Genomic DNA, 20818 nt, shown 5'->3' with positions numbered 1-20818 from the left:
GGTGAATTGTATGAATTAATTCAAAAAGGGAGGATGAAAAAAATATACTCACTTAGGTGTCCGTTTATGAAGCAGTGATCAGCGGAGATCCCAAGGATCGCCGCTGATCACAGTCCATACACAGCTTATGAAACAGAGATAATCGGGGGGAGAAGTGTTTGAACTTGTTCTCCCGCCGATGATCTCTGCACATGGAGAATCCTCGTTGAATGACACAGAAACAGCCATTTTATGAAGCTGCGATCTCAGCGCTTCACTGGTGATCTGAGTCAGAATTCACCAGCTCAGAGGTGGAGAATCGGGGAGTGAAGAGGAAATCTCGGGGCATCTGAGGGGGAAAGAAGAAGATTTTTAACTTCCTTCTACCTCGTTCAGACCCCCCAACACTGTAACCATGTCCCCCTGTCATATTTATGTGTACACACACACACACACACACACACATATATATAAATACGTAAAGTCTCACGAGATTTCAGTATCAGGGGGCGTTCTCCACTGTTTGAAGCGTTTGCAGATCGCTTCACTCCTCCAAGGGAAAAGCCATCTACACCGCTTCATAAATTGATACACAGAGGAGAAAGATCTCCACTGTGAATGCCGGAGAACAAAGCAGTAGATTTCACTGCTTCATAAAAGAGCACCTAAAAAGAAAGAGAAGTATTTGTTACCAGAAGCTTGTAGAGTACCAATCATTTCTACTGTGCCAAAAATTCACAAAAACCCAACTCCTCCACCTGGAAGACCCATAATTAATGGGATGCAATTAATTAACGCCAGATTGGGAGAGTATGTGGACAGTTTTATACAACCACTAGTTCCACACACTAAATCCTATTTGAGGTAGTCTTTTATCAAAACAGACGAGATTTATACTGAGGTGTCTAGCGTATGGACTGCAACATAACTATTTCTGGTACAATATGGAGTATTACGGCAACTAAATGGAATGGGGGCAAAGTATGCACCTAGTGTTGCTAACATTTTTATGGCAAAGTGGGAAGAAGACGTTATGTATTCCAATTCTCCAAATCAATTGGTTTTATTCAAAAGATTTATAGATGACTATCATTGTTTGGAGAGGAGATAAAGACAGTCTGAGTCAGTTTTTTTTAAAACTAAATGACAATCAAAAGAATATCAAACTTTCGTATGAGATCAGTAACAAGAGTATCCAATTTCTTGATCTTGAAATAAAATTAGAATCAAATGGTTTCTCAACTAAAACATTTTTTAAACCAGTTGAAAGAAATAGTTATATTCCAACAGACAGCTGTCATTATGACCCGTGGCTCATCAACATACCAAAAAGGACAAATGATAAGAATCAGAAGAAATTGTAGCAGCCAAAGTGTTTTTGTGGACCAAGCAAACATAATAGGGAATACATTTATTGAAAAGGGATACAATGAAGATTTCATAAAAGGAAAAATACAGGACGTATTAGAACTACCAAGAGAGTCCCTTGTACAAGATGAAGAAAAAAAAATAGATCAAGAAATTCCTATGATTTTTAATTATAATATTCAACATAAAAAAATTGAACACATAATCAGAAAGCACTGGCCACTTTTAAAGCAGATATACATCTGAGGAATATTTTACCAGAGAAACCTTGTTTTATCTACAGAAAAGCCCCCTCTGAGGGACATGATAGTAAAAAAATGTTCCTGATCCTTCAAAAACAAGTCAAGAGTTTAAGTTTTTCCAGGGAAAAGGATTTCATCCTTGTAAAAAATGCTATGCTTGTAGGAATACAAACCAAAAAGGGACAAAAGTGTAATACATTTATATCCAATACCACCAAAAAAGTATATGCAATAAAAGTACGATGTCGAACAGAAGGAATAATGTATATGTTGGAATATTCTTGTTCCTTACAATACATAGGAAAAACAAAACGTAATTTATGGAAGAGACTGCGGGAACACGTACAAAACATCAAATCAGGTTTCCAAAATCATAGTGTATCTTGGCATTTTGCAAAATTTCACGATAAGAATCCTACGGAGTTAAAGTTTTGGGCTATTGATAAATATAAGCCTCATTAGAGGGGAAGTCACAAAGTGAGAGAATTGAGCAAAAGTGAATCGAGGTGGATATATGAAGTCAATTGTTTTGCGCCATTAGGATTAAACATTGACTTTGATTTAAATTGCTTCATATCTGAATTTTCGGTGTAGTATCATTACCATAGAATATAGGAGATTCCTAACTAATTTCCCGTCATTTGATTGTGTTAGTTTTTAATTAATTTTACTGTGACCTTTCTCATGGTTTTTAATTTAGTTTCCTTGCGATTTATCCCTATCATGATTTTTAAATTGTAAACTGTAACTTTATTTTCGGTATTGGTTATTACAGTTGATCCTAGTGGTTTTAAGCCTTTTATTATTTTAACACATTCTGTATGGTTTATTAAAGTATTAATGTATGTTATTATGCTAACAGTCTATTTTCAATTTTGCACTTTACCTTTTATTGTAACATGTGAACAATGTATATAGCTCTGGATTTTGTATTAGCAACCAGCTATTATCATTGCATTACAGTTGTTTGCAATGTAACGGCATGATGTTACAATGAATCCTACGTCACTATGGCAACCCGCAAACAATATGTGGCTATAAATCCCTTCACGCTCCTCACAAGGCTTTATTCCCTTGAAAAAGTAATGTGACCTGCGCGTTGAGAGGAGGAGCCAGTGACATCACCCCAGTGTTTGCGATACACGGAGGTGCTGTGAGGAGGAGTAAGCCTACGAGCGTGACTGTTACTAACACGCTCGTATTTACCTGGGCACATGTGAGTGTACCCATCTTAGCCTTACACAGCTCAGTTGTTCTCAGCAATATTACGCTATTGTTTATTTCTTTTTTTGAGAACCGACATCCATGGTGAAAGAATCAGTTGGTATCGAGGATTAAGGGCTTAAAGAACCCCACTGATTTCACCGTCAGTTGGAGTCAGCTTGATCGGCATATGTATGTGAGAAATCCAGAGACTTTTTGTGTTTAGTTTGGTGGAAGGCGATTGGTTATTGCACAGGAGACCAGCACTATTGGGTCCCTAGATTTCACAGAAGATTCACTTTATTTGTATTGATTATTGATTTTCTTTGGTTTATTGTTTATTTGATTTTTTTGGTTTATTGTCTGACACACTGTCACATTTTTTATTTGTAGCAGGTGGCACTGTGCATTCATCATAGGTTGATGTTAGTGCACTAATTATTTTTAGTTTATGTCCGTTGTGCCGTGTTTGTGTTTAGAAGCGTTTTTTGCATTGCAAATAGTCAAAAATGTATCTTCATTAAAAACGCCTGTAAGCGAAACGCGGCTAAATGAGAGTTACCGCATTTACACGCGTTTTCAAGCTGTTACAGGAATTTGGCGTTTCAAATGCCTCTGAACATCCGTCCTGAATGCATTTTTTTGCTTTCCAAAAAATGCTTCTAAACTCAACTGCCTAAAAACTACTACAAACCACCCTGTGTACATGTACTGATAAGATAACAGAGGAGAGTTCAGGGGCAGCTGAAAAAAATGCCCAACGTCCTAAACGTTCATTTACCAGCAGCAGTGTACATGAATTAAATTTGTTTTTTTTCCTCATTTTATTTTTTTCATTTTTACACTGTCCCTTTAAAAAAAATTTAAAAAAAATTTGGTCACTTTTATGTAAACATCCCTTGTGACAGCAATAGTCATGTGACAGGTATTTTTTGGAGGGATCTGGGGTCTATAAGACCCCAAATCCCTCCTTTGTACTTAAAAGCATTCAAAACGCCAAGTTTGGCTGTTTTAAATACTGACATTTTTTTAAAAATCTGGCGCCTTTAAGGCTCTAGTAAACCGGAAGTGATGTTATGACATCGTTACTAGATCCGAGACCCGATCAAAGCCAATTTCAGCTTTAATCGAGTCTCCGGCCAGCAGGGAGACGTGCCGGCTGGTTGCTCGGATCTCCTGGTGGGGATGGGAGAGCCCCGGTGAGCCGCAGGAGGAGGCAGGGGGGGGGGGCGACATCCCGCTGCTTGTAATAACAGCCGAGCGGATGTTTAGCTGCATCGGTTGATATTACAAGTGCAGGCATCACCCTGGTACAACCCCTTGAAGCAGAAGGCCGCATATATGCGTTACGTCTGCGTGAAGGGGTTAAATACTTAAAGTGTGACTAAACCCACATCATAAAAAAAAAAAAAAGATCAATACATGGTGTATTACATGTTGTTCATACTCAGTTACTATGAGATTCATTTTCTGTATTTTGCAAAAAAACCTTACTGATCCTGCTGCTCTCCATCTCCACCTTCTGCTCATGTCCCCAATTCAGTTGGGGAATTTGCAGTTGTGGCAACTCTGCACATGCTCAGTTTTCAGCGATTTTCTATGCTGAGCATTTCCTCTCTATCACATAGAGTAGCCCATGTGACTATAGAGTCACACATGTTGGTGTATACACAGTGGTAAATGACAGCCCACTCCCTCCCTCCTCCATTCTCACTAACCAGCTAAACACAATGGGGGCGGGATATTATTCACCTCCCTGTTATTCTAAGACACAGCCTGGAGGGGAGTGACACAGCCTGTAACTGGCAGAAATCCACCCACGCCATGTTATTGTCAAAAAATAATAAAGATTTAATATCAAATAGAGGACTAGAAGCTCCTCCTGCTAAGGTTTCCCTGCAAGACAGGCTGGGAAAGATCTGGGTCATGTGACAGCTGTATATCGATTAGGAAAAAGGTACTTTTCTTTATTAAAATAATTCCAGTGCCATCATCCATATACAGAAATAGAAAAGACAATGTAAATGAAACAGTGTGTGTTTAGTATTAATATAACATTCTTGCACTGCAGTTCTGGGCTTGTAGCTTTAAAGTACAACTAAGGGCAACACTTTTTTATGGATAGAGAGGAGAGGGATTAGAACACCTGTCAGTTTTTATTGCGGTCTGTGTCCCCATGATTCACCCTCTCTATTTGTCCAGTTTACCATTATCATTAAAAGTGAAAGTAAAAGAAAATCCCACATTTTGGGTTGTCCCCAGAAAAGTAATAGAGGGGAAATCTTCCAATGTGGATACAAATTCTGGCAAGTTGGGGGTCTCCAAGGGATTAATTTGCAGAGATTTCCTCACTTCCTGTTTTGGCTATGGGACAGGAAGTGAAGGGAATCTCCCCAATGGGACACAGATGACAAAAAAATAATCTGACAGGAGTTATGACACTCCCTTACTCTATCCAAAATGAAAAAAAAAAAAAGTTTTGCCTATACAGGCAGTCCCCGGGTTACAAACACAATAGGGACTGTAGGTTTGTTCTTAAGTGGAATTTGTGTGCAAGTCATAACACTGCATTTTTAAGTGTAACTTCAGACTGTGCATGGATGTGGGATGTTCCAGGCGTTTCTGGGCATGCAATCATTTTATCTGGGGCTCTTCTGGCCATGCAGTACATGTGGGATGCAGTGTGGGATGTGTCCAGCGCTGCAAGATAGCTGCTCAGAGGTATCCAGGACCATCGTGGAGCACAAGCGGCCGGCATTCAGGCCGTTCATAAGTAGGAGTCGTTCGTAACTCGGGGACTGCCTGTACAGTAGTTATACTTTAATTTTGCATACACATAGTTACATGCTTGTATGGTTCCTCTGCATGATAGGGTTTTTAGGGCTCAGTAAAAAAACTAAAAACAGCTTGTCTTAACCTAAAATGGCCCTATGGTATAATCATGTATTTGTATGGCCATGGCAGGGACTGGGATTAGCAATATACTCAGAACATGCAGCAGAGGGCATAGATACTGCTTGTTTAAGTACGTAAATGTAAATCTTTAAAAAAATAAATAAATAAAAAGGAAGAGGGGGGGGGGGGGGGGGGTCGGGGGGGAATATATAGTTTTGTAGAATGCTAAACCAGGGGTTAATGTGTAATTGAGAAGGGTCAATGATCATATCGAATAATGCATCCTTGTTTCAACGATTTTCTGATGAATATTTGAGCATAAAATTCTGTATGCGGTTTTGAAATTGTAATAAAAATTAAAATTAGAAAAAAAAAAAAAGAACTTCTTATTCTGACCTGGGCAAGCCATCTGTGTCCTTCATCCTTCTAAACCTTCCCAACATCTTTTCAGTAGGACCTCCACCGCCATCACCAAACCCATAAAGGACAATGCCTGAGTTCACTCGGCCTTTATCACGGTTGTTCTTCACGGTTTTCAGCATCTGAAAAAAAATGTAAATGTTTATTTCACACAATGTAAGCCTTTAAATTCAGTAATCCTTACCAAAATGTTGAGCGATAGCAAGGATAACAGGGATTAAAAGGAAAAAAAATAAATACCACAGAAGCTATAACTATAATTTGCTCTTTGTTGCTGTCTCTGCTAACATGAAAAGGGATCCTTTCCTTGCAACTCACAGGTTTTAGAGCTGGTTCACACCAGAGCGCTGTGCGGGAAAGGCGTATTCTGTGTGCATTTCTGCACCTCGTTCAAAACTGCGATCTGCTGGTGGCGCCAATATATTGTTAACAATCCTCCAAATGCAGATTGCAAACGTAAGCAGTACCATGCGATTTGGTGCAGAGCGTTTTTCAAAAGTAGTGCATGCATTACTTTTTGTGCGATCTGGTGCAATTTCAGCTTATTCAAATGAATGGGCTGAAAGTTGTACTGCAGGTGAACACACAGAAATTACACAGGAACGCGGATTGCGTTCTGGTGTGAACCGGCCCTTACTGTCCTCAGAATCTGCAAATTTCATCTTCAGTTCCAATGGCAGGTTAAATTAGGTACTGCAGCTCTGTAATACCCTTCAGGCATAGAGTGCTATATTTGAAACAGTTTCACAAGACTCATTATTGCTTTCTTCCACTTCTTCTGGGCCCATCGCTACAATAGGGATTACTGGTTGAAAGTTAAAGCAGAACTAAAAGGCAAAACAAATTTCTTTTGGATGGAGTAAGGAGGGTTATAACCCCTGTTAGTTTTAGTTTTGCCATCTGTGTCCCATTGGGGAGATTTCCCTTCACTTCCTGTCCCCAGGCTGGTGGTGTAATGGTGTGGGGAATATTTTCTTGGCACACTTTGGGCCCCTTTTTACCAATTAAGCATTGTTTAAACGCCACGGCTTACCTGAGTATTATTGCTGACCATGTCCATCCCTTTAGGACTACAGTGTACACATCTTCTGATGGCGACTTCCAGCAGGATAATCTCAAACTGGTTTCTTGAACATGACAATGAGGTCACTGAACTCCAATGGCCTCCACAGTCACCAGATCTCAATCCAAAAGAGTAGGGGTCCCCAACCTCCGGGCTGCGGCCTCCCTGCAGCTGGGCCGCGGGTGCGGTGGGGGGCGGGTGGCATGATAGAGCAAAGCAGGTGGGTGAGCAGATGAGAGAGCCAGGTGGATCAGAGAGGCAGGCAGAGAAGCGGGCTGGCGAGCAGATATTACATCATCTCTCTCTGCCTGTCCCACCGCTCTTCTGCCCTCACAGCGCGGGCCTCCTCAATGTCGGAGCTGTGGCGGGAAGCAGAGAGATTACATCATCTCCCACCACCCGCCCCACATCACTGCTCTCCTGCCCTCACTTAGAAATGACCACTGCACAGAGGCCTGCCTCTGTGCTAAATGAACCAGTGCTGCCACCAATGCAGTGACAATTAACATCTAGTGGCACTGGCAGGTGACAATCTGCATCTGGTGGCAGGCAGCGTGGCCTGTAACAATCTGCATCTGGTGGCAGGCAGCGTGGCCTGTAACAATCTGCATCTGGTGGCAGGCAGTGTGGCAGGTGACATTCCTCAGATAGCAGCCGACGTGGCAGGTGACAATCCGCATCTGGTGGTTGGCGACGTGCCAAGTGACAATCCGCATCTGGTGGCAAGTAACAAGCTACATCTGAAGGCAAGTGACGTGGTAGGTGACAATCCGCATCGGGTGGTTGGCGACGTGCCAAGTGACAATCCGCATCTGGTGGCAAGTAACAAGCTACATCTGAAGGCAAGTGACGTGGCAGGTGACAATCCGCATCGGGTGGTTGGCGACGTGCCAAGTGACAATCCGCATCTGGTGGCAAGTAACAAGCTACATCTGAAGGCAAGTGACGTGGTAGGTGACAATCCACATCTGGCGGAAGGTGACAATCCGCATCTAGTGGTAGGCGTGGTTGCAAATGACATTCAGCATCTGGTGGCATGCGACGTGGCAAGTGATGTTCAGCATCTGGTGACAGGCAACGTGGCAAGTGACACGCTCAGGGCTCCCACTGATTCTGCATTATGGTGAGCTGAGCCATTTAATTTTATATTAAAATATAATAATAGAAATAATGCGCTTCAATCATCCTGACACAATATCAACCATGGTGCCGGGATGACTGAAGCGCCAATGCCAGCCATTGCCCCGACAAATTTCCCGCGAAAAATTGCTTACCCTCGCATACCATTATAAACAATCCAATTCCAGCTACATCACCATTGTCAAACAACATATGTACGTACATGGCATGAAAACATTACACAGAAATGCAGCTACTTACCTCCTCCACTGTGCCCTTCATTCCATAGGAATCCCCTGGGGGAAAGTGAGCCAGAACCTTTGAACCATCAATTCCTGTCCAATGGAAGGTATGATGCTGTAAAAAGGCACAGTGTTGAATATGAGCAATTCAATTTATGAAAGCACATAAAACACAACACAAACATCATAGCTGTATTTATCCAGCATCCACTGCTTGTCTTTTACCCTACCCATAAATGGTGAACACAAAGTGGAAAATGTATTTTACCAAGAGAAAAAGTCTAGTTACTACTTTTTGGGAAGAGAACAGTGGGAGTGATTTACTAAAACTGGAGCACGCAGAATGTACTGTGCAGCTGTGCATAGTAACCAATCAGCTTTTAGGTTTTATTGTCAAAGCTGAAGTTAGAAGTTGATGGATTGGTTACTATGCACAGCGGCACCAGATGCTGCTTGCACCAGTTTTAGTAAATCTCCCCACTATGTGTACATTACTTTACACAAGAATGCAGCTAACTTACTTTCTCTGGAGCAGAAGGAATTATTTAAGGAGGGGAGGTCAAAGAAGTTAGATACAGGTGGTAATAGAGTAAGTATGTTAACTGCAGAGATTAGGAGACTGGAACCCACTGCTTACAGTTCTAATATGTTTACATCTATTCCCAACATGTCAAACAATATTAAAATATAAATCAATCAATGTGCATAATCAGAATAAGAGTCAACTCATGTTATAAAACATGCAAGTTTATTAATTACTTAAAGATTCACACATATGACCAATAACCTACATGCAATATTAAATTGGAACTAAACTCTCTCCATCAACATTAACAATTTTTAATCCCTATAGCATTAGTAAAATATATAGGAAGATATATTATATTTATTTGTTTGAACTTTTTTTTGTTGCTTCCTGGTGTCTGGCCTAGGCCAAAATGATGTCATATATCTTGAGACTTCGTGGCCTTTCCCCCCCCCCCCCCCCCATCTGGGAGGAGGGGCTTTCTAAGCTATGTACAACATCCTGCCTACTTGTCTGAGCTACAGGCAGATGGATTCCAGCAAATACTACATGAGTAATCTGCCCTTATTCAAGATGGCAGAAGCTAGAAATGCTAGGAAGGAGCCACCATTCTTTATTATGGTGGTACTCTCATGTTTTGAAACTTGCTGTCATACTTTGAATATACCACTCTGTAGTTGTGCTTTAACTACCAATAATGTTACAGTTATTATTTCCCTATGTACTGCCAGCTTCCGATGGGTCATACACACCCCGTTTTCTTCATCTGAAAAAACTCTTTCAAATAAACATTTATTAAGCAAAAAATAAATGCTAGGGGATGTTTTTCAAAGTGATTTCTCAACAGAATAAAAGCATGGAGACATGGATGGATGGGGGAGTTTATGAATATTAAAAATAAACTAAAAAGCTTTTCTAGTTTGTGGTGCTCAGGTACAGTTGAGTTCCCCTTTAATGTAGAGTAATGCAATATTGGGTCATCCCCACAACAAACACATTTTTTTTGTTTGAAAGTGTTTGAAAGAAAAACAGTCTTTGTTGCACACAGAAACCAGATTCTATCTGTCATTTTTTTAACCGAAACCTTCAAACTATAAAGCGGAGTTCCAGCCTCTTAAAGTAATTTTTTTTTAAAGTCAGCAGCTACAAATAATGTGGCTGCTGACTTTTAATACAAGGACACTTATCTGTCCCGCGATGTCGGCCCCCCAAAGCCGATTCCTTCATCAGCTCAGGAGCAGGCACCGGCATAGAAACTAAGGGAAACTTAGTTTGAAGCCTTAAGGCTTCACTGCTGGTTTCCTACTGCGCATGCGCAAGTCACGCTGAGCTTTCTGAATGGCCCGTCATTCTCTGGGACACACAGGTCCCAGAAGGCAGTGGGGCAAGAAGGAGGGGCTGATCTAAATGCAGAGATGACGTACCTTGCCGCAGCAGTGTAGGACGGAAGTCCAGCTAAAAAAAAAAAAAAAAAAAAAAAAAAAAAAAAAGGTACAAAATGCACGGAAAAAAAAAAATATATATGGTTCTCAATTGGATTAAACCTGCTTTGATTTTAGCCTGGAACTCTGCTTTATGTAATGAATGTGATCATCTTTTGGAGGAACAGTTTTTTCTTTTCTATGACTTTTTTTTAATAACCGACAAGGTAATAGACTCTTAATCTGACATGACATCATAACTCACAGGAAAAGCGTTGACCAGACTCCAGCTCAACTTCTGAGTCAAGAAACGGTGGATCCCACAGCCATTCATCAACTGAGGCAGCTGAGCGGAATATCCAAATGTGTCCGGTAACCAAAACTAACAAGAAAATCAAAAGAAACACAAATCTGGTAACAGTAATGGAACTATAGAAAATGCCATGGGGGGTGCTAAAGTGACGTGCAGGGAGCCTGTGCTTTGTTTAAAAATCCAATCATGCCGGGTAACTATGAAACAAATTCTTTTTGCACATAATTTAATGTTTTAGGTGATCACAGGATTTCTTTATTTAAAGCGACACTAAACAATATCCTTAGTCTACAAAAATAATCAATATACATCCACTACTTAATGGCCCTGGAATCTATTTTTCATTAAATCAATTCTTCTTGTGTTTTTATGTGCCTTTGTGACATCCTGAATGAGCTCCCAAACCTCTCCTTTTTCTCTCCCACTTCTATTTGTTTGGAACGAGCAGCGCACGTTAGTTGCAGTCGTGATCCCAGTACCAAAATATTAAAGGGTGACATGTTCGGTATCTATTTACTCAGCATTATATCATCTTGTATTTTACAAAATAAATTGGGCATTCTATTATGTTTGTATGCACTAAAATACATTAAAGTTTATTTGTGTTTTAAAAATGGCTTCACAAATATTGTGCAACATAAAAAAATGACAACATAATTTTATTCTCTATGGTCTCTGTTTTTAAAAGTATATAATGTTTTGAGGTTCTAATTAGTTTTCTAGCAAAAAAAAAAAATGCAGATTTTAAACATGTATGTGAGAAATGTCAGAATTGGCCCAGTTTTGAAGTGGTTAAATATTAAAGTGGTTCTAAGGCTGAAGGCTTTTTACCTTCATGCATTCTATGCATGAAGGTAAAACACCTTCTGTATGCAGCGCCCCCCTTCCCCAGTCCCCCCAATCCTTACTCGAGCCCCTTTCGATCTAGCTATGTTCGCGATAGCCTCGGCTGTCCCGGGACTCTTCCTCCTCATTGGCCGAGACAGCAGCGGGAGCCCATTGGCTCCCACTGTTGTCAATCACAGTCAGTGAGCCAATGAGGAGACAGCGGGGCCGAGCCACAGCTCCATGTGTCTTATGGATGCATAGAGCAGCAATTTAGGAGTGAGCATGCAGCAGTGGTTCAGGGAGATCAGATTTCTCTGGGGGCACTACTCGAGGAGCCAGAAGCGCTGACAGGGGACCTGTAAAGAAGTGGATTGGGGCTGCTGTGCAAAACCACTGCACAGAACAAGTAAATATAACATGTTTGTTATCTGAAAAAAAACAAAAAAAAAAAACTAAGCTTTTATACCACTTTAAGGCCAAATATGCTTTGAAATATATACAGTGAGAGAAGCCTACATGTTGAGTACATTAGTTTTTACACCCAAGCATAGCTGTAGTGCCCCAGTTCACCTCACTGCTTTTAGTTGTTAATTTAGTGATTTATGACCCTCTTTTACTTACTGTGCACTAATCAGATTTACAAGGATTCTAGATTCCGAATCTGACTGGTGAAATGTCAGTGCAGAAAAGGGAAATTGCTAAGTATATGTTCAGGGTTTCCCCAGGGATTCTCTGGATTTGGGGTGCGATAAATGGTCTTTGAATTTAGCAAAGCTGCCATCTTTCCCAGAGACCATAAGAAGTTTATTAATGGATTTCATATTCTGAAATTTCTCTCTAAATCTTTCAGGGGCCGCATTGGTGAGATAATCCTGCCAGATTCCCAGTAGCATCATTAACAGCTTGCCTCCATTCCATAGGAGTAGTAAGATAGCCAGTACAATAATGGTATCATGCCAACCTGCCTTGGAGTCTACATGTAATGTAAAAATATCATTGGCACATTCAACTGGTAAAGAATGGCATGTCTGTTATGGCCTTATGGCAGCCCTCAAATTTTCCACTGGCCTTGTTTCTGGCGAGGAGCTGGGCTGCCTGGGAGCGGGGAGGGGGCGAGTACCGCTGGCATGTGGGGTTGAGCGGGAGCTGTTCTCCCAGCGATCGCCCCGGGGGAAGAGAGCATGGAGGAAGAGGAAAGCCGCTGGATCACAGAGAAGGATAGCCGCTGTTACAGCTTACATTACTATTGCCGTCTGCTCATGGTTACGCACAGCCCTGCCTCCTGACCTGCGCCTGTGATAGACAGGACGCCAGTCCAATGCTTGGTTGCGTTCCGTCTATCACAGGCATAGGATCAGGAGGGCTGTGTGTAATCACGAGCAGAGGCAATTCTAATGTGAGCTGTAACAGGGGGCTATCCCCCTCTGTACTCCGGCAGCTCTCCTCTTCCTCCAGTCTCTCTTCTCCGTGATGATCCTTTGCACAGGTGACATGAGGCTGCAATGGTGGGCACAGGTGACATGAGGCTGCAATGGTGGGCACAGGTGACATGAGGCTGCAATGGTGGGCACAGGTGACATGAGGCTCCAATGGTGGGCACAGGTGACATGAGGCTCCAATGGTGGGCACAGGTGACATGAGGCTACAATGGTGGGCACAGGTGACATGAGGCTACAATGGTGGGCACAGGTGACATGAGGCTACAATGGTGGGCACAGGTGACATGAGGCTACAATGGTGGGCACAGGTGACATGAGGCTACAATGGTGGGCACAGGTGACATGAGGCTACAATGGTGGGCACAGGTGACATGAGACTGCAATGGTGAGCACAGGTGAGATGAGACTGCAATGGTGAGCACAGGTGAGATGAGACTGCAATGGTGGGCACAGGTGAGATGAGACTGCAATGGTGGGCACAGGTGAGATGAGACTGCAATGGTGGGCACAGGTGAGATGAGACTGCAATGGCGGGCACAGGTGAGGCTGCATCGATGGGCACTGGTGAGGCTGCACTGATAGGCATTGATGAAGTTGTTGTTAATATTTATTTTTGTAACTTAATTCTGCATGAAACATTTAAGTGTCATTTCATGAGATAATTTATGAGGGTGTGTTTAGGGGCGGAATTAGGGGCGGTGCAGGGTAAGGATTGGGTGGGCAACTGGTGGCGAGTAACCCTTAAGACCTAGCTAGTAGCTCAGGACTTGAGTCAGACTACTACAGGGAAACATTGTCACTGGAATCCCCAAGAGATTTATGAAGTAATTTGGTGATTAAACCAGTGTTGGATGGAGTTGGTCTTTAGTTCATTTAATATTTAATCCCATTAATCTACCTTGTGCAGTGCCCTCAATGTATTAAGGGCCAATACTGTTCAATCCAAGATTTACAAACACTAATCAATTTAAACTTCCAGGTAACACTATTCCAACATTCCACATATCAAGACCACTTTCCTATGACATGCATCTAACCTCTGAGCACATCTTGCCAAACTCCTCCTGGAAGAAGTACTGGCCCAGAAGAAACTGGCGAACCATCGACTCACCGCTGGGAAGGTTTCCATCCTTTGGAACATAAGAGTAGACTATGAATCCCTGGTAATTTAGGCAGAATACATGCATTCCAAATATAAAGCAATACAGAGATCCTTCAAAAACAGATATGTGTGCAAATTCAAGTCCCTCATTAAAAATAAAATGTATGTAGTGATTATACTGTACATATGATAGGGAAATATACTCCTAGAATAGTGGTTCCCATCATTATCAGCTCCCAAAACAAAGGGGGGGGGAAGGAATTGTTTTAATTTGTTCCTCTATACCAGTGGTCTCCAAACTGCAGCCCGGGGGGGGCGGATGCAGCCCTTTGTGTGCTTTTACCTGGCCCTTGGGACACTATTTCGTCCACTGATACCAGCAATGGGTAATAATCCCCCCCCAACACCAATGATGATGGGGCACTATTCCTCCCAATGACACCAACAAAGGGGCCCAATAACACCAATGTTGGGGCACAATTCCTTCCAGTGAAACAAACTATGGGGCGCTATTCCTCCCAAATTAGCCCACCATAAGAGAAGTTATTTCTCCATCTTTCCTGCATGGAAAAGTACTTTATTATAGGTTGGTGCAATTATCAGTGACAATTAGGAAAAAGGTAATAAGTCTTTATTAAAGCTGTCATAAAAACACATGGGCTGACACTCCTGAGTTCCTTATAAATACTAACTGTCTGGCTTCAGGTCATTCTTAGCTCTTGACCTGGAGCAAGAGTACGAGTCAGTAACTCAGAAAACACCAATGCCAGAGGGTTTATATGACATTTTTCAAAAGGGCATTAGCCCTTTCTTCATGACAGGTTTACTTTAACTAATGAACTTCATTTACAAAACAGATTTCTCTGGATTAATTTCACCTTTCTCAAAATATGGCAAAAGTGTGTAAAAACAAACAATTCCCAAGATCACCTTAATAAGGAGGCAAAGTTCTCAGAATTTATTTTAAATAAATACAATTGTGATAAATATATTTAACCTTTAATAAATAGTATTGACCTATTCACGTAGAAACAGCACATAGTGGTACCAAGAGTAAATAAGCTACCAATTAATAGGAAGTACTGATATTAATTTAGGACATTCAACAATAATAGTAACATTCAGTGACAGAGCAGTTCTAAGTGGTCAACTGCACAGATTAGAATTTATATGATCTTAGAAAAGCTCTTGTTCCACATTTACAGGCCCGTTTGTTGTTTATGAATGTTTACATCAAGCTTTTCTATATTATATATATATATATATATATATATATATATATATATATATATATATATATATATATATATATATATATATATATATATATATAGAATAGGTATTCTGGAATATGAAAAAAAAAAAAGGGATGAAACAAGCCATGATTTTACCATCTCCACCCACGTGCCACCAACAGGAATGAACTGACCACGCTTGACATACTCCTTAATTTGCGAGTATAACCCAGGATAGTGTGATTTCACCCAATCCAGCTGCTGGGCCTGTGAAATTGGAAAAAATATTATTAAGGTCACTGTTTAGGGTTGAAACATTTCACTGCACATTACACTTCTTTATTATGCTTTCTGGAATTTTATGTATTCTAGAAAGTGCTATGACTTTTACTGACCAAGTACAACCCATTCATGAAAGCAGTATTCTCTGACCGCAATGGCCACCTTCTAAGTTATCATCTTACCTTCCATCATCACAAAGGCTCAGTGTAATTTATCTTACTAATAAGATTTTGATGTGGATTCTGTGGTTTCCTGAGGATTCCTCACAGTCCTCCACAGAAGGTTGGCAGATCCTTGTCTCATTGGGGAATTAGCTTTTAGCATTTGCAAACATAGCAATGATTTATAAACCTCTATACAGCGATCAGCCATACCTTTATAACCACTGAAAGGTTATGTAATTGACATTGATTATCTCATTACAATGGCATCTGAAAGTCGGTGGGATATATTATGCAGCAATTAAACATGCTGTCCCTGAAGCTGAGGTGTTGAAACCAGAAAACAAAATGGGCATCGCATTTTGAGGTGTATGGGGCGGCGTAGCTGCAATCCAGTCAGGATGCCCATGCTGACCCATGACCATAGCCAAAAGTGCCTACGAGCATCAGATCTGGACCACGGAGCAATGGAAGAAGGTGGCCTGGTCTGATGAATCATGTTTGCTTTTACATCATGTGGATGGCTGGATACATGTGGCTCTTAAATGTGGAAGGCATGGCACCAGTATGCAGTATGGGTAGAAGTCAAGCTCGCAGAGGCAGTGTGATGCTTTGGGAAATGTTGGGGAAATGTTCTGCTGGGAAACCTTGGCTCCTGCCATTCATGTGGATGTTACTTGACACATACCACCTACCTAAACATTGTTGCTGACCAACTACACCCCTTCATTGAAGCAATATTCCCTGATGGCAGTGGCCTCTTTCAGCAGAATCACTTCCCTTCTGCCACACTGCAAAAATGGTTCAAGAATGGTTTGAGGAACACAACAATACGCTTGAGGTTTAGACTTGGTCTCCAAATTCTCCATATATAAAAATTCTATTGAGCATCTGTGAGAAGTGCTAGAAAAACACATTCAATCCAAGAAGGCTCCACCTCACATCCAAGGCTTCATTCACATGAGGAGATTTGATCTGTGCCCTGTGCAGGGCCATTTCTACCCGCATGGGGATGCATATGTGTATTGGGATACAGCAGCTGCACAGACACAGCTGCTGCTCCAAATATGACATCTGCATGGGTGTGGATGCATGTACCCAAACTCACCCTGAGTGTGTTTAGGGCCATGCACCTGCACAGATGTCACATTGTGTGCAGTGCCTGTGTCCGTGCAGCTGCTGCATTCCAATAGACAGCAATGAGACTGCCAAAGCGGGGATGCACGCAACATCTGTGCATCCCTATGCCAGTAAAGCACAATCCTGTATGGTGCATGCATCAAATTTACCTGTGTGAGCAAGGCCTTACAAGACTTTAGATATCTGCTACTGACGACTTGGTGCCAGATACCACAGCAAACCTTCAAAGGTCTAGTGGTAACCATGCCTCGCTAGGTCAGGGCTGTTTTGGTCGCAAAAGTGGCTGTTTTGACAGCAAAAGGGGGAACCTAGTTAATATTAGGTGGGTGGTCATAAAGTTATGGCTGATCGATGTACATCCAGAGTGGACTTTGTCTATGGAATACAGTGAGGGGAAAAAAGTATTTGATCCTCTGCTGATTTTGTATGTTTGCCCACAGACAAAGAAATGATCAGTCTATAATTTTCATGGTAGGTTTATTTTAACAGTGAGAGACAGAACAACAACAAAATGATCCAGAAAAACGCATTTTAAAAAAAGTTATAAATTATTTTGCATTTTAATGCACAGCGTAGTGTGTTACCAATTGGTTTGTTGGTGACTATGGTCCCAGCTGCCTTGAGATCATTGACAAGATTCTCCTGTGTAGTTCTGGTCTTATTCCTCACCGTTTCCATGATCACTGAAACTCCATTAGGTGAGATCTTGCATGGAGCCCTCAGAGGGAGATTGGCAGTTACCGTATTTATCAGCGTATAACACGCACTTTTTTCCCCTTAAAATCAGGGGAAAATCGCGGGTGCGTGTTATACGCCGATCCCCTGCGATCCTGAGCTGACAGATCTAAAAAAAAATCCCCGACCGCGATTTGAAAATGGCGCCGCTGGCGCCGAAATACACAGAGCCGGTCCTCGGCTCTTCTCGGCCACTTTCGGCTTCACTCGACGCCGCCCGAACCTAGCCGAGTGTGGTTCGGATAGCTCCGCTCACAGTCACGCCCATCCCGGGCGGGACTACAAGTGGAGCCGAAAGTGAACACAGAGCCGCCGAGAAGAGCCGAGGACCGGCTCTGTGTATTTCGGCGCCATTTTCAAATCGCGGTTGGCGATTTTGAAGCCCAGGATGGCAGGGGATCACTCGGGCAAGGCTGCACTGGGGCAAGGCTGCACTGACGCAAGGCTGCACTGACGCAAGGCTGCACTGACGCAAGGCTGCACTGACGCAAGGCTGCACTGGGGTAGGCTGCACTGGGGTAGGCTGCACTGGGGTAGGCTGCACTGACGAAGGCTGCACTGGGGTAGGCTGCACTGACGAAGGCTGCACTGGGGTAGGCTGCACTGACGAAGGCTGCACTGGGGTAGGCTGCACTGACGAAGGCTGCACTGACGAAGGCTGCAATGATGGGCATTTAAATGTAAGTTTTTTTTCCCTTCAACTTCCCTCCTAAAAGTTTTTTTTCCTTAAAATTCCCTCCTAAACTTGGGGTGCGTGTTATACGCCGATAAATACGGTATTTTGTGTTTCTTCCATTCGCGAATAATCTCACCGAGCTGCTTGGCGATGGTCTGGTAGCCCATTTCAGCCTTGTGTAGGTTTACAATCTTGTCCCTGACATCCTTGGACAGCTCTTTGTTCTTGGTCATGGTGGAGAGATTGGAATCTGATTGATTGCTTCTGTGGACAGGTGTCTTTTATACAGGTAATAAGCTGAGATTAGGAGCACTCCCTTTAGACCCGGTTCACACACGGGCGGCACGACTTGCAGGTCGCCTCAGCGAGGCGACCTGCAAACGACTTCCGCGGCGACTTGCAAAACGACTTCTGCATAGAAGTCTATGCAAGTCGCCCCAAGTCGCCCCCAAAGTCGTACAGGAACCTTTTTCTAAGTCGGAGCGATTAGAACGGTTCCATTGTACAGAACGGGAGGCGACTTGTCAGGCGACTAGGTCTCCTGACAAGTCGTCCCTGTGTGAACCGAGTCTTAAGAGAGTGCTCGTTACCTGTACAGAAGACACCTGGGAGCCAGAAATCTTGTTTATTGATAGGGGGATCAAATATTTATTTCACTCATTAAAATGCAAATCAATTTATAACTTTTTTGAAATGCATTTTTCTGGATATTTTTGTTATTCTGTCTCTCACTGTTAAAATAAACCTACCATTAAAATTAGACTGAGAATTTTTTGTCAGTAGGTGAACGTACAAAATCAGCAGGGGATCAAATACTTTTTTCCCTCACTGTACATAGTAAGCAAAGTATCCCATCACTGAGACTTTCATTACCAGCATGTATAGTTATATGATTAATATACTGTGCAGATTATATATACAGTATATGATGGGGTATTGTTAGTTTAATTTCACAAGTAAATGGAGTGCTGTACAAAAGCTTTTTAGAACCGATGGTTTTAGTACAAATATATACACAAACAATGATTTTATTAATATGAAGTTCATGTGGCTCTTTTTGACTAGCACCTTTAGGGTTCATAATCATGGACTAAAACAAGCATTTATTATGCCTAGCAGAAATCTCCCTGCGCTTTTTCCCCCACCCATGGACCTGCATACAGCCTGCCATACAAGTGAATGGCTGCACTCTTGTAATAGCTGAGGCTTCTTTGAAAGTTTCCTGTTCGGAAAAATGTTTGACACACATGCTTAGGTAAAGGCCAATGCAAAAAAGCATCAGAATTTACTAGAGTACAGCGGCGTAGAGCTTTTGACCTATACAGCAGGCTGCATGCGAAATGTGTGGCTCACCGAGCGTCGGGAGATTTATGCTAGGCATTAAAAATGCCTATTTTACTCTACGTGCATGAAGCCTCAGGCTTCACACTGCCATAAATGGGGATCCAACTTGTGAGTCACCAAGGCGCACGAAACGTGAAATCCCATGTTAGTCAATGAGAGCATAACTAAAACTAACTGCGCTTTTTGGCCGCTAGCGGGGCACTTTTAACACCCCGTTAGCGGCCGCATAAAGGGTTAAAAGCGCCGCTACCGAGGCGCTTTGGTGGCGCTGCCCATGGATTTCCATGGGCAGGGACGCTTTAGGAGCGATGTATACACCTCAAAAGAAGCTGCTTGCAGGACTTTTTTTGATGACCTGCCAGCGCAGCGCCCCAATGTGAAAGTACTTGGGCTTTCACACTGGGATTGCAGATGAGGCATTTTTCAGTTAGTCTTAATTAGCACTAATGATGTTGTTCCGACTTTAAAAAAGGTTCCTCTACTTCAGGGTGACTTCTATCTGGACTTGTGCCCATAGACTATAATGGAAGTCACCTCCAAGTCAGATCCTCATCTATATTGATGTGATTTGGATCCGACAGTACAGGAAGAATACCCAGGCATTCCCGAAAGTAGCTTCTAAAGTAGCATCAAGTCACATCAAAGTAATACTCAAGTCACCTGGCAAAGTTGCACCATGGGTCTCGGCAGTGTGAGCCGAGCCTAAGCCCAGGTTCACACTGAGCTGCAGGAATGAAGCCGAACTGAACTCGCACGATTTCACTCCCGCATGTCAGTCCCGATTTTGCAGACATGTGTGCGGGTTTCTGCACAGATGTCAATGGAACAAGTGCGGCATCGCACCAATTAGGACGGTGCCATTGCCGGCAATTGCTGTCGATTTGACATGTCAAGTAGCACTAATGTGAACCAGGGCTTAAAGTTAAATTTTTTTTTTTTTTACTTTCCTGCCAGTATAATTCAACGACATAAAAAACTGTTCATGTTGGTAGGCAATATTTGGTGGAGTGGGTGTACAAAGGAGTCTGAATGATGGATTAGATCAGTGATAACAGCTGAACAGATGTCTGGTGAATATGATGGAT

At 42.3% G+C, this 20818-nt stretch overlaps 1 protein-coding gene across 1 annotated transcript in view; it reads right to left on the bottom strand.

Annotated features, from left to right (window-relative positions):
• MAN2C1 (mannosidase alpha class 2C member 1) overlaps positions 1–20818 on the bottom strand; it is a 112101-nt gene that overhangs the window by 60327 nt on the left and 30956 nt on the right. Inside the window, exons 8-12 of the mRNA XM_073618926.1 lie at positions 15552–15662; positions 14096–14188; positions 10744–10860; positions 8551–8646; positions 6084–6229 (exon numbers count right to left, since the gene is read on the bottom strand). Of these exons, the coding sequence (XP_073475027.1) occupies positions 6084–6229; positions 8551–8646; positions 10744–10860; positions 14096–14188; positions 15552–15662 (563 nt within the window). The remainder of the gene's footprint in view (positions 1–6083; positions 6230–8550; positions 8647–10743; positions 10861–14095; positions 14189–15551; positions 15663–20818) is intronic.

Source organism: Aquarana catesbeiana, linkage group LG03 (assembly GCF_042186555.1).
Source record: "Aquarana catesbeiana isolate 2022-GZ linkage group LG03, ASM4218655v1, whole genome shotgun sequence".
In the NCBI taxonomy this organism is placed as follows: Eukaryota; Metazoa; Chordata; class Amphibia; order Anura; family Ranidae; genus Aquarana; species Aquarana catesbeiana.
This window is presented reverse-complemented; position numbering and strand designations above follow the sequence as displayed.